The sequence below is a fragment of the Lathamus discolor genome, chromosome 2 (genome assembly GCF_037157495.1).
Source record: "Lathamus discolor isolate bLatDis1 chromosome 2, bLatDis1.hap1, whole genome shotgun sequence".
NCBI lineage: Eukaryota > Metazoa > Chordata > Aves > Psittaciformes > Psittacidae > Lathamus > Lathamus discolor.
The window spans coordinates 130,377,506-130,392,861 of NC_088885.1; the positions used below are offsets into that span (position 1 = coordinate 130,377,506).

The window sequence follows — 15,356 nt, forward strand, 5'->3', positions numbered from 1 at the left end:
CATCATTTGCAAGTGTGTACAGACAACAAACTGATGCCTTTATTCAAACTGATGAGACATCCTTATTTTAAAATGGCCCACAAAGTTAAAATTCCATTCAAAACCCAGAAGAATATCTGATATTTCAGACTGCCTCCTTTCATTGTCTTTTGCATTTCAACATTTAGTCGGTAGTCATGGCAGCCAGGAAGAGTGATTGTAGTAGAATAAAGATGCAGTTACACGTACTTGGCTTTAGGTTAAGTACATTAAATACATGTGGATTGCTCTAAATCCACCAATAAACATATGTAAATAAGCTGTCTATGTATACATTTTTATGTATAAACATATGTATAAACTAAATAATGACTGATTCTATATGTCTGCTATTCAGACACTGTAAGGTGAGCTTTCTAGTCTACATGAAATAATTAGTTTGAAGGGTACCTTCCACAGCCTTCACAGCAGCATATTGTCTGTAAAATTGATTCTCCTGATAATTATGGTGTGAAAATAGTTGCAGTAGGTTCTGCACTCAGTGGAATGACTCAGCAAGCAAGGAATGTAAAGATCAAGTCCAACGCTACTGTAAATTATAATTGCATTTATCCCATAATATGTAAACACAAGTGTCTACTTAGCTGATTACCCTCAGTATTTTCTTTGCCTAAAGGAAGGAAATGCACCTTGCAATTGAATTTGCTTATTGTTTTCTGAGCCTTGAGTTGTGAATAACTCATATTTTGGCCTCCATCAGTTCAAAGCACGATTTTAAAAATATTGGAAGATATCAAGATATCTGCACTATGGAATGGCACAGGATGTGTATTAATGAGGGCTGTGGTTACAAGCCCAGTATGAATTATAAAAAAAAGTCACATTTTACATGTGACTTACTATTCTGTTAAAGCCACATGCGTATCTGGTCCCAGAAAAATGACAAGGACCAGCCTGTTTGTGTATGAAAACTGGAACTGTAGTAATGTGTCTCTGTTCCCCTGATTGAGGTACACAACAGCTAAGACTCCCTGAATGATGAAAACAGAAAAAATTGGATTTTTTATCCATTCTGTCTAAATTGGCTTCTTTGCTGAAGGATTTCGTGCTATTCCTTTGCTTGATGCTGCATTACTGTCTTGCTTTCAGAACACAGAATCATAGCATCACAGAATGGTTAGGGTTGGAAAGGACCTCAAGATTATCCAGTTCCAACACCCCTGCCATGGACAGGGACACCTCACACTAAACCATCCCACACAAGGCTTCGTCCAACTTGGCCTTGAACACTGCCAGGGATGGAGCACTCACAAGCTCCCTGGGCAACCCATTCCAGTGCCTCACCACCCTAACAGGAAAGAATTTCCTCCTTATATCCAATCTAAACTTCCCCAGGATACGGTTGGCTTTCTGGCCTGCGAGCGCACACTGAAGCCGGCTCGTGTTCATTTTCTCATCGACCAGCACCCCCAAGTCCTTCTCTGCAGGGCTGCTCTGAATCTCTTCTTTGCCCAATCTGTAGCTGTGCCTGGGATTGCTCTGACCCAGGTGTAGGACCTTGCACTTGTCGTGGTTGAACTCTGTAAGGTTGGCATCAGCCCACCTCACAAGCGTGTCAAGGTCCCTCTGGATGGCATCCCTTCCCTCCAGCATATCAACCAAATCACACAGCTTGGTGTCATCGGCAAACTTGCTGAGGGCGCACTCAATCCCACTGTCCATGTCAGCGACGAAGATGTTAAACAAGACCGGTCCCAACACCGATCCCTGAGGGACACCACTCGTTACTGGTCTCCAGCCGGACATTGAGCCATTGACCGCAACTCTTTGTGTGCGGCCATCCAGCCAGTTCTTTATCCACTGAGTGGTCCATCCATCAAATTGATGTCTCTCCAATTTAGAGACAAGGATGTTGTGTGGGACAGTGTCAAACGCTTTGCACCCAAGGTTCTCTCCAACCTTGCCTTGAACACTGCCAGGGATGGAGCATTCACCACTTCTTGGGCAGCCCATTCCAGTGCCTCACCACCCTCACAGCAAAGAGCTTCTTCCTTATATCTAACATGAACTTTCCTTTAAACCCATTAGCCCTTGTCCTATTGTCCTACAGTCTCTGTTGATGAGTTCCTCCCCAGTATCCTTGTAGATAGCCCTCTTCGGACAGTGGAAGGCTGCTATGAGGTCTTCATGCAGCCTTCTCTTCTCTTCTCCAGGATGAACAAGCCCAGCTTGCTACAAATTTGCTCTCTTGAGAAGCTCAGAATGGCTCTTAGAACAGTTTTGACAGTGATCTCAGTCCAAAGACAGGGGATGACATTTCATAATACGAAATTATACCAGTACAAATCCAGAAAGAATCTACTGTGTCCAGATGAAAAGAAACAGCAGCAGAACTCCTGTTTCTATTGTTAAGACTGACAACATGCCAGGATTATGTCATTACTCTCTAGGCATGATAATACACAGCTGCCATGGAACAAAAAGACATCCAATGTCAGCAGGTGACATGTGGCCAGATGTTACAAGACCAGGAAAAGTTTGTTGAGCCCATATACAGGGATCAAGGTGATGCAAAATTAAGTCACTGGAAGCCTCTGAAGAGATCATTACGAAAAACTGAGGAAATGCCACTGTTCCAAACACACGTGGCTGAAGGGGAGAATGAGAAAAATGAAAGATACTGGCAGCCAGCTCTGTCACACCCTGCTCTAGTAACCCAGTCTTACTGCACTAAAACAGAACCCGTAGCACGATTCATACCTTGGGAAGATACTGTTTGATCATAGTAGGCTTCATAACTGAACTGTTGCCATTTTATTTCATCATACTTGATTTGCATCCTCACTCTAGGGGCTGTTTCACCAGCCAACACCAGTACTGCCAGCAGCACTCTCAAGGAGACAGCCTGTGCCACTGGAGGTGTCACTCCAGAAATCAGGAGACCTGTGTTCTCCATTAAGCTTTCCTATAGAGAGGGTCTGTGACCTGAGGCAGGTTTTTTCGACTCTGAGTAATTTCTCCCCCAGCATCCCTTGCCTGTCTTTTATCATTTACACCATAAGCTCTTTGCATGGGGTGTTGGCATCCAACTTGTTTGTACAGAAGGCAGTGCATAGGTAGGTGGACCTCCACGTGTTCCCACCATGCAATAAGAAGATCCCCTTAAGAGTTTACTGGGAGGCAGCAGCCATCTCCTAGTCCCTAACTGCTGGGTGCTCAAGGGAGACAAGGACTCAAAATTGTGCTTCCCTTGCCGTGCCAGGATCAGCACAAGCATAGGCACACTGGCATTGTGGTGACTGGTATCTACATGGCAAGGCTGGTGGTGGAAAGCAGGCTCCCTGCAGGCTCTGCACCTTCCAAGCTGTAACACAGTCCATCCCACAATGACAAGGACACTGAAGAACCACTTCCTTTGCAAGTCCTTCCCTGGTGCTGCAGCCATGAGCATGGCCCCAGGACTAAGCACCACGGCTTTGCAGCCAGGAAAAAGCATAGCTCCAGGGGCTCCTAAGCACTACACAGCCACTTCTGAGGGAAGGATCATACCTCTGGTGGTTGTCTCGCTGCGGGGAAGTCCTGAAGCTAGCTCTAATAGCTGCTGTTATGGCAGGCTAGTATAGGTGGTAGCCTCAGCCTCTGACATCCTGAGACCAGATAATCTGTGAACAGCAGAGCTGGGCTGTGTTAGGAGTGTCTCTAAGAAGCTTTTTGCTTCTCTGGCCTTTATACATGATCATTAGCATCCCTGAAAACACTGCTTTTAGCCTACATGGAGACAGATTCTGGTTCAGTGCTGCTTACAAGGGGGCATCGTCAAAGCCATGTTAGTGGAAATTTTTGAGTGAAATACCTGGCTTTTTAAGCCATTTTGTATGTAACCTGTTTCAGAAGTAAAAGAGTTTAATAGCTTTGTGTGCTGGTGAAAGGGTATGTCACAACCCTTCAGGTATACGATGAGAAGGAAATACTTTTCACAAGTGAGCACTAAGTCATGGAGAGCAAATCTGCCCATTCAGAAATTCCAGGGATTAAGGTTTTTATTTTTAAATCATTCATACAAGACTCTGAGTGATAGCTCAGGGGATAGGGATTTTTCTTAAGAACAGGAAAATTAATTAGAGGATCAGACCTAGAATAATACGTGCAGAATCATTGTTATTACTGTATCGGTAGTCCTGAACTAAAAGTAAAACGGAATTTTTCTGTAAGACATGACACAGCCAGGTTTGCTACAATACCAAAAGAGACTGTTTTTCCCTTGTGCAGGTAGGTACACAAAGCCATCACCAGTTCTCAAGCAGGTAAGGTGAGTCAAATAAAGACTAACCCTACAGCCTACTCTCTTTTTCCATCCAGTTCACATTCAGGAAAATCTCTTTGGTTCACATCATCCCATAGCTAAATTTCCATAGTCTTTAGTGCTTCCTTAGAATACAGCAGATAGCAGAACAGTTACTGGGTGGGGCTGCCTTAAAGATTTGCAAACTATGGATGTTTGCACAACTTTCACAGTTAGGTGATAATAGGGACTGTCTATGGCTGAGGTGGCCTCTTATGAAGGTAGGTGTAAATCCAGCATCTTAAACATTGGCATTCTGCCAAAGCATCTGAAGTGCAGGGATTAAACTTCTCACTGCAAAAAACTGAACAGTTGTTTTCAGTTAACCATCAAGAAATAAAGATGTCTTAGCCATTGAGTTCATTCCTCACTGTTCATTCTCTTCATTGTCTTCAAAGTCTGCTTTAGTAGCTCACATCTTTTCTTGCATAAAAAAAACTCTACGGGAAGAAAATTGGGAGAAAGAAAAGGTGTGGAGGTGAGGAGTGAAATATAGTGGGAGATGCCTTGAACAAATTGCAAAGGCAAAGCAGAACTTAAAGAAGGAGGTCTTCTCCCCTTGGGAAAAAAATATCACTGCAATTTTTGTTTTCACCCTGGCTGAAGTTCCCTGAAGTTTAAATGGATTTCAGGAGGGTCACAGACCTCTGTATTAGCACTGGGCTACGTTCCCTTCCCCTCAGTCCTGAAGGACTGTTGGAACTGAACTGCCAGGGGCTTCCTCATGCTGATGTGATGCACTGGCTCCCCAAAGGGATGGCTTAGATGACAGTGCAGCATCTGGCTCTGCCACTGTTGCAGACCAATCTCTGCAGAGCCGGAGAAGGAGAAGCCTACCCATAGCTTTCCTGTCTTTTCTCCCGATGTCTACCAGCATGCTGTGTGATGAGGCTGTCATGCCTCTGAGTTCACTGACAAGCTCTGAACAGGCACATGTCCATATTCCTTCCACACTGGAAGAAAATGTGAGAGTTTTTCTTTCTGCAAACAGACAGTACAATCTGGCCCAAGTTTCTCTAATAGTGACAATGGCAAAGCATCTACATCACTGTTTGTTTTGGGTAACCATGACAAGATAAATGATTATTACTAAAAAAAAAAAAAAAAAAAATCTTCCATTAAAATCTTATTTTGACAATGCAGTTGCATTAGCATAACAAAATAGTCCCATTAACTCATGTCACAGGTGACTATAACAGTCAGGGTTCAGTAAATGGGTTTTCTCATTGCTTCAGCAGTGAAAATTACACAAATAGATATAATACAAATAATACATTTTCTGGACATAAGGTAGGAAATGCTAGAGTCGCTGCTGCTAGAGGAAACTCAGTAATACACAATTTCTATTCCTTGTTTTCTGTTTCTTGTTTCTTTTCATAGTACCAATTTACTCTGTGGCCTAGATACTGAAATACCCAACATTTCAGGGACAGAGGACACAACCAAAACTCTGTACTCATCTCTATATTAAACTGCATTGTAGTATATGAAGAGTGCAATTTTAAAGACTTAGCCACCAATGACTGGTCCCACCCGAGTGAGGGTCCCATGCCACCTTTACCACCAGTGAAACAGCTGGGGACTGTAGGGCATTAAAGAGCCCATGCTCTGTGAGTACAATTTAAAGCAACCTTATTTTCGTTGGGGAAACTGGAAAAGCACATACTCAAGGCAGTGAGGTAGACTCACACCAAATACTCTGTTGAGAAGTGTTTTGCTTTCAGAGAGACAGTAACAAAATAAGCCCCACCTCTGTGAACCACCAAAATGAGATATCGCTCATGGCTGAACATGGACAAGATGTATTCACTGCAGGGGCTTTTGGTTTCATTCCCTCCATTACTGACAACTCTGTAAGCCTCTCGACATCCTTAGGTTTTCTGACAACACAGAGATTCACTGGCCCTAAAACAACCTAATTCATTTTTCTCTTGGAACTGGACCAGACTTTACCTGATGATTCTCATCTTTCCATTGACTAAAATGAAAGCTTTCAAGACTGCTGCAAACTAGCTGTCTTAAATGTTAGACCACAAACTCATATGTCTCAGACAAGTGCTAAAAATTAAACGATATGTAGGATCCCTATCATTCATGCCCCGTCTTGAGATTTAGTTCTCCCAGTCCTATATACGAGTCCCAGTACTAGTTCTCCATTTTGCCAACACTTAGCATGCAGCTTTCTTCAAATACTCCACCAGCTATGGGGAACCAGTTACAGTTATGATCATATAACACCATTTCATTTGACATAAAAGTATGCAGCACACTTCTGAAATGGTTTATTAAAAACAAACAAACAAACAAAAATACTGGCCAGAAGATTGTGCCTGTTGGTGTTCACAAAATTATGTGGGTTTTCATGACTTAAAGCATTGTCTTGACAGACCAAAAACTCTATCATCTCAAAGGAGCATTAACTAAGTGAAACTCTACGGCAAACTGCTTTGTCAATAACATCCATGACAAATCGATGTACAGGATGGGTGTAGTAGGTCTTCTCTACCTTGCAGTAAAGATGCTTCATCTAATCTTAATGCTTACTCCCTGCAGTTTCTTTCAAAGCAGAAATCAAAGCAGGATGCCCTATTCCTGGCATATTCAAAGCCAGGCTGGATGGAGCTTAGAGCAACCTGGTCTAGTGGAAGGTGACCCTGCCTGTGGCAGGGGGTTTGGAACTAGATGATCTTTAAGGTCACTTCCAACTGAAACCATTTTATGATTCTATGATTTCAGTTTAGTCTCAGAAATCTGACTGTCTCACAGGTACCTGGCATGAGAACATGGGGCTGAGCCATATTATCAGTTGCATATTTTGACCATGGGCAACATGCCAGTTTCTGTTTCCTTCCAGGTGTACACAAGTTCAAGAACCAGTTGGCTGGTAGGACTTGAACCATCAAAAATCAGTAACACTTCATTATATGTGGACTGGATTGAGGAAGGCAAAAGAAATCTGTATATTTGCTTTCATCAGATATTAATTATAAGTAACATTTACACTTATGTCTCTTGCTTTCATGTGTTAAAAATAGCCTTGCTTATGAATAATGGTCTCTGCTGTGACACCGCAATCTGTTCTAGCAGTGCTTTGCCAAGGAGCAAAATATGACCCATATTGCCAGTGGTCTGTCAGTCAGGACAGATTTTCATTTTACAGTGTAAACTGTAAAATATTCCTTATACCTACCAGTTAATAGATGAAAACAGACTGGGTGGTTTTACCAGTGTTTTCCTTAATCTTCCTATGTCTGCCAGCAACAAAAAACTAGTTGCTGACTTCTAATGGCAGACATGGCACTCTTCCTTGTTAGCTTCACTCAATGTGCAAATGAGCTTCAAGACTGGCAATGGAGTCATTTTCTGTCTTTGTAGAGGAATATGGAATGTATCTATCTGAATAAGCGTATTATTTGACCTCAGGAGAGCACTTTCAAAGAGAATCATCAAACACCCCAGCTGGCCATGCTTTGGCTGACACTGTAGAGCAATCTCCAAGGACACAAACAGGTTTACTTGGTAGGTAATGAAACTGGAAGGTGTGCGTTAGTGCATAAGCACTATATCCGCTATGCTGCAGGCATCAATGGGCCTGAACCAGTCTAAAGGAAAGAATCCCAAAATAACATACAGCATGGGCATGGACTCCCTAATATTGTTTCCCTCTGGAGAGCCAGTTCTGCTGTCCTTCCCTGCTTGCTCATACAGACGTAGCACTGGCACCCTTAAAAGCGTGTAGAAGATCTTACCTAGACCAGCAAGTAGAAAGCCCACAAAGAAAGAGCATGGAAATGTTCGCCTAACACAGGGTGTGGTTTCACAGTTTCTAAACAGGGTTGTTAAAAATAGTTTGAGAAAATAGCTTAAAACACTGATATTGAGGTGCATTTGGGACTCATTCTGAAAAAATCATGCATTCTTGAGTTTCAAAGCTATCTGACTTCTCTGAAGCTGTTGAAACTTTTGAGGGGATTAGATAATATTTCTAAGGCTTCCTCTGCAACTCTGAATAGGAGCAATTTATTTAACAAAATAGATGAAGTTCTGAAATAGTCACACAGCTTTAGAATTTAAGAAGACCTGTAAATACTAGGATATTCACAGCAAAACTGTAAGCATACTGAAATCCATTCTGGCTTTAACAAAAGTCAGTGTTCTGCTCTTACCCAACATTGAAGCTTTTCATGCATATAAACATTTAAATCTTGCTGCATATAACTAAGAGGATTCTGTTGTCATCTTTTATCAACATTGTTCTTTCATGGCAATTTCCCTATCAAAGCTTTTGTAGTATTATGATTACCATCATTTACTTTACTTCATTTAACTTGCGCAGTTAACGGAATGATATGTCCCCTACATGACTGCACAAGGAGCTATGTAATTAGCAAGCCAGTCGAAACATATTTGGAAAATAAACATTGTTGCAGTCACTGCTTGTCTTCAAGGGTTTTCAAAAGCTCCACTATAAGACAGATAATTTTTGTGCCTACTTCAGTTAACGCAAGAAGTCCTGTGCAGACTGCATTTACGCAGCAGCTGTGCAGTTTGCATACTGGCCTAAGTGGGCTGCTTTTCTAATAGAACATTTATTTTTGGGAGAACGGTCTCCTATGGCTTAAACTCTAACTCCTTGGGATTTCGAAAAGCACAGTTATCTCACTGTTCAACCTGTGTGACATGGGCCAGCCACTCATCAAATTGCTAGCTGGGCTAACTTTAGTGCTTTTGGGATTTTTAATGTATGGTAGTTTAAGGAAAGGACAGCTGAGCAAAGAGGGCTCCTGCTACTCAGTGCTGCTAAGTAAACTGTTCTTTGCCGGTCAAAGGGAAGAGGTTGTTACCATGCTGATGTTGGACCCCCGGTGAGGTGTGTAGTTCTTCAGTTCCTTTGAGGCCCTCAGCATTAAAGTCACCAACAGGAAAAACAGTATTTGTCAACACAGCAGGTATCTTGGTTCCCAGGGTTGCAGCAGCCTCCAGAATGTTCTGTGAGTATTCAAGCCAAGTTCCAGCTATGGTTGAAGGATTTGCTAGGGCAAATGGAGAGTAAATCAACACCATGAAAAAAAGAAAATGCAATGCTTACAAAGCATGGAGAGTCATCCTAATTCTGTCAGTGGCCAGAATGAAACAGGACAATGATTTCACCAGTGTGCTTTCAGTGCAGCTATTGTACTGAAAGGAAAGACAATTGAGCACGTTCTTACCTTTCACCAACCACGTTTTGCAGATGGCAAGCTGGGACCTTTTTCTAATTGTTTTAAATGCTGTTAGAAAACAAGACACCTTCAATGTCAAGCAAAGATAAAAAAAACAACAAAGGCCACAAAAGGCAGGGCTCCTTGGATGCTGCTTTGTATGGATCTTTCTACAATGACATTTGTAGGTATTCGCTGTAGCAGCTATTGAGCAGACCTTGTGCAAGAATGGTTAGCTTTCAGCTCATGTCATCAGTGGCCATGTTTTTAACGCTCAACCCTGCATCCACGTTTTGTAGGTTTAGCAGCCTCCCGGGCAGCTTGCTGACTCTCATGTGCTCCCACTCCACTCCTCCATCCTGGAAAGGATGTGCACTACTGGTAGGGTAGACAGCTGGCTGGGCAAGCCCTCCTCAAAGGACAGACTGGACAATGACACCTGTGTGCTTACAGTTATGCATGCAGGTAGATGCTTTGTTGGATGGAGGCCTAAATGAATGTATAATTAGGTTTGACTATTAACAAACATCAGTTGGACATGATCAGTTGGACCCTCTTTGGAGGGTTTTTGAGTTATTCCTTGCAAGTTGGTACTTTTGTTTCCAACCAAAAAACTTGCCAAGTTCAAGCTTCCTTGACAACCTCAGTTCACAGAAAGCAACATTTTCAGTATGCTCTTCACTGGAGATGCTGGCTTTCACCAATGGTTTCCAAAAAGTTATATGTCCTTTAGGTGGGTTATTTAGTGTCCATGATTAAAGTCCCCTAAACAAATTAATAAGATTAATGAACCATCCACTGGCAGCTAGAAATCCCTTCTTAAACTGATAGATCATTCAAATACCACCATACTGAGCAGCTCACAAACTCTCTCAAGCCCTCATTAACTTCAGGGGCTTTTCTGAGCAGGAAAAATATTCAGAAAGCACAAAAGCATCTATGAGAAAAGCTGAATAGCAATTCCATATGTATCCACAGTTTGAATATCAAAGGGCTGTCTGATTTTCCTTTAATAACATCAAGGATTAATTTAATCTGCTACATACAATACTTCCAGCTGCAGTTGTATTTTAAGCCATGTTTCACATGCTGGCAGCAAATGTGTGTCTGTCTCTGTAGATATGATTTTGATAGTAGCAGGAATTTGTGTGTGCCAAGAGGAATTCTGAAACAACCCCCTCCTTCAACACATACTTTGTGCAGTGTGGGCAGTGGCTAAGGTATTGCCCCAGGACCCAGGAGATGTCTCTAGTCTGGGATCTGTCATTGACTTGCCAGATACAGGACAATTTTCCTATGTACAAGCTGGGATGACAGAAATTAGAAAAGGTAAATGCAGAACACTGTATGATGGTTAGGCATTGGTATCACCATTTCAAGATGAGCTCCTCCTCAGTCCACGACTGGGGCCTATAGGCATTATAAAGTCAATAAAAGTAACACTGTAAAGATAAATTTCAAGGGTATTTATTGCGTCAGCTGATATATGCTAGACCAGGAAGCGACATATTTTGGCCAGTAAGGAAGGAAGGAAGAATTTTGTTTCCAGTACTTAAGCATAATAGGGATATTATGCGAAGGATTTGATAAATGTATCCTCATTTCCAGTTTTATTTTTAATTATCTGGATGACATTTTCATTTGTAACAGATAATGTCTTTAACATCTGCCTATGGCAACACATGGGCACTGTTTCAGAGCTGTTCTCAATTGCATTTGGATACGTCAGAGTTTTTGTAAGAGCATCATGTCTCTCCACCTGCCAGGAGAGAGTGGAGTCGTGGCACTCTTCCAATGCTAAACACATTTCCTGGTAGCCAGATTCATTTTCTATAAACCAAAGAGGGCTGTCTGCATTACACCCAGGGCTGAGGTCATGTAAGAGATCAGAATCAGTCTCCGCAGTACTGGGCATCTCATGTGTGATTTGATGAAGGCTCAATGCTCAGGAGAAATACTTGAAAGTAAATATTCTAGAGAAATCAGCCAGGTGGAGGGCAGAGCAGATTTGCTGGTCTCCAGCCAGTCACCCCAGGAGGAGCTGGGGAAGTGAAGCATGCTAACAAGATCTCTCATTTCAGCTTACAAGGAAAAGATGAAGGAGCTGTCCATGCTTTCTCTGATCTGCTCCTGTTTTTACCCAGAACCTCGCAACATGAACATCTATAAATACGATGGTGAGTGTCTTTCTCTGGGAATCATCCTGCAGGTCAGACAATGTGCTGGTGCTGGGCAATGACTCAGGTCATCATCCCAGTCCGTAGTATTAGTCAGTGAATAATTTGCTGACCCAACCACTTATTTGCTAGTTTTGGCTATTGCTATTTACTGATTGTGTGTTGCCCATGATGCTGGCTGTTGTTCTTCATAGCAACTCACTAAATTAATAAAGCTAGACCTGTTGTACTGAGCTGTTCTTTTTCTACTACTCACTTGAGAATTACAGCTCTTCATAGCTAGCATAATTCCCAAGGAAACCAAGAAAAATGAAAGCACACTTAAAAAATTAATCAGCTTGGGCACTGCTCACAGGGAGTGTGAAATGACACAGAACCCCAATAAGCTTCCAAAACTGATGTAAATTTTTATCTTTATGAGATTAAGGTATAATTAAGCTATTACAGATAAAATGGAATATACTTCTCCCAAGATGAGTTTTCAGCCCATAATCTGCCATTGCATTTACAATGCTCAAGGCAAGGATGCTTAATCTTTTATCTGTACTTCTGGTGCTACACTAATGTCTCTGCTGCTTCCCTCCTCACTATTGCTGAGAATTGAAGAGCTTACCATTTCTCGTGTCATTGTGCAGACATGGAAGTGAAACAAATCAACAAACGTGCCTCGGGCCAGGCCTTTGAACTGATCCTAAAGCCGCCATCTCCGGTCTCAGAAGCACCACGAACTTTAGCTTCTCCAAAGAAGAAAGAACTATCTCTTGAGGAGATCCAGAAAAAGCTGGAGGCTGCAGAGGAGAGGAGAAAGGTATCTTTCCTTAAAAGCAAAATGCTAGTAATTTTAGTGTATGGAATAAGAGCCAAGTTTCCTGTCTGTTTGTATGTTTTCCATTACCATTACTGACTCACAGTGGCATCCATGGACAAAAATTAACACGACTAGAAAGACAAATGAGTTTATTTGCTTTCAGCAGCTTGCAAACAAACCTCAGTGGTTTTGATGGTTGGGAAATATGCATCACAAAATGCAGATAGCTTCAGACACAAGGCCCATGTGGGTTCGAATATACATGCTTGCTGTGTGAATGCAAGTGGTTCTTTCAGAGCATCTGTAGTGGTTGCTGAAACCCAGTGCAATTCTTCTGGTGTCTAAGAGATGGACATGCAATTCAAACAGCTCCTGTTTGGGCTGACAGATCTTGACTCCATGTAGTGCCCAGGGTAATTACCCACAAGGCCTACCTGAGGCAGCTAAAATATCCTGTTTGTGCAGTATGAAGGCAAGTAAGCCCTGAATAAAGAGTGTTCTGAATCACTCACCACATGCTTGAATGAAGATGCCAGCATAGCACAACTGGTAAGAGAGGCATTTCTAGCAGACACTCTCAATAGTGCTGTAAGTTTGCGTGTAGGGTTATCTACAGACTAAGTCTTCCCTTCTTTATGACCTTACCCATAATGGTAAAAACCTGTTTCATAATCAGTAAGTTTATCACACAGGGTTTGGGAGGGTTGTTAGATGTCCCTCACAAAGGTTAGCACAAATGCTAGGTGCGTGCAGCAGGAAGCCCACATTAAATGTATATTTGGCTTTCTGTCATGACTGGTAGTTTGAAGACATCTTTATTTGCTCTTAGCCAGAACTAGCTCAGATTCCTTTTGGGTTGTTTTTCAGAAGATGAAATTCCAGATCAGATGATTTGGAGGATGACAGGCAAAGCCAATGAGACACAGCCAGCCTGAATTGGCAGTCTGAAAACTGGCAGTGCTCTGTAATGGGCCCAAGGTTTATGCTGTGTTGCACCATTTCAGGAAAATCATGGCTGACTGCCATGGCTACTGGAGATATGGTAATATATTGTCCTGGTTAATCTTTGCTGTGGCACAAAAGGAGAGCCGCAGGACCCTGAAAAGCCTCAGGAGCCAAAGCAGTTTCTGTGTCCTTCTACCAGATGATCAATGTTATTTTGTAGCAAATCTGTTTGCAGCAGTTCAATTGGAGTTCACAACCCCTTCCAGCTGCTCATCGAGTCCCTGGCAGAGAGTATCTGAAAGTGAAGCAAGCTTAGGGGTATCTAAGCCTCTCATTTATCTAAACGAAACAAGTGATTTGTGACTAAAACTGACCTGCACAGAATCTTCTCCAGATATCAGCAAAAATGTGTACAGAAGTCCAGGGGCAGGAGATATGCCATGGGCAGCAGATATGCCATAGGCAGCACATGGAGCAGCTCCAACAAACCAGCTCCATTCTCCTTTCACTCCTGTCAGATCAGAGCAGGGTTGCTTCCAAGGAACTGGATGGAGTGGCTGCACTGGAGTATGGTGAGATGTGAGCCCATTAAAGTCAGTAGATCCAGATTACTGACAGGTCCTTAAAACCTGTCCCTCAGTTTTGATTTGCAGTGAAACCTGACTATTCTGGTCCTTGCTTATTTGAATAATTCATTCAGATGAACACTGAATCATTGCCACATCTGCCATTTCTGCTGCATTGCTAACACAAGGGCTCTAAGCTCCTAATGCACACACATTAGCACTATTGCTTCTTTCAAAGCAATACTTCTGCCAGAATATTCATTTCAGTAAAAGCACATGACCATACGTGAAAGGAATACGCATTTGCGCTAGCACCTGCCTGACAGTATGAGCTTTCACACACCGAAGAGATGGTATGACCCAATGACTCAGTCTGTGAAGTGCCTCTGTACCAAATACAAATACTCTAGTAAATATATGGAAACAGAATGAAATGGCAGCAATTAAGAAGCCTAATATTATGCATATACTTAGTGGGAAATATAAATTTGGTGTCCCTGAGATTTCATTTCATTGATTTCATTACTGTTCATTTCTTCCTAAAGAAAAACTCATTACTCAATAAACTGATAATCAGTGAGACTAATACAGACACCTGCCATTTTTTTCCCTTGGTACTATATTCATTTTGAATTAACACATAACTGAGTTATTTTAATAGACAAGATCTTCCACATCAGCATTGCAGCAGAAATTGCTAGGAAAACAACAAAGAACAGAGAAAGAAACTTCATGATATCACTGTTAAAATCCCTGGTGCACTCACACCTCAACTACTGCCTTCATTTTTGGTCTGAAAAAGAGTATAGAGCATAGAAGGATAAAAAAGCAATCAGAGGAATAGAAAATCTCCTATAACAAGATAAATTAAATAGTCCACTTCTCAGCTCAGAAAGAGATAAGAGATGAAAGATAAGACAGAAGTCTGCAAAGTCATGAATGGTAATGAGAAGATTAATAGGAACAATTATATTCTAGTTTACACAATCCAAAGGGGAAGAAACACTCAATTTAATCATCAGACAGCAATTTCAGAACAAAGAGAGCAAATCACCTTTTCATGCATTGTTAATCAAGCTAAATTTGTTATCACAGATTATTGAGAGACTATTAAAGTACTATTTATTTCAAAAAGATAATAGCAAAATTAAACCAATAGCAAAACCAAATTAAACCAAATAGCAAAATTAAACCAAAATGAAACCTTTCAGGAACTGATTTTGTGAATGCAATCCCTGGCTCAGAAAATACGTAAATTAGTGACTGGTGAAAGCTATCTATCTATCTATCTATCTATCTATCTATCTATCTATCTATCTATCATCTATCTATCTATCT

The 15,356-nt window shown here is 41.7% G+C and overlaps 1 protein-coding gene across 1 annotated transcript in view; it reads left to right on the forward strand.

The window, feature by feature from the left end:
* Positions 1-15,356, forward strand: part of STMN2 (stathmin 2) — a 38,485-nt gene that overhangs the window by 12,867 nt on the left and 10,262 nt on the right. The window contains exons 2-3 of the mRNA XM_065669405.1: positions 11,604-11,699; positions 12,335-12,507. Of these exons, the coding sequence (XP_065525477.1) occupies positions 11,604-11,699; positions 12,335-12,507 (269 nt within the window). The remainder of the gene's footprint in view (positions 1-11,603; positions 11,700-12,334; positions 12,508-15,356) is intronic.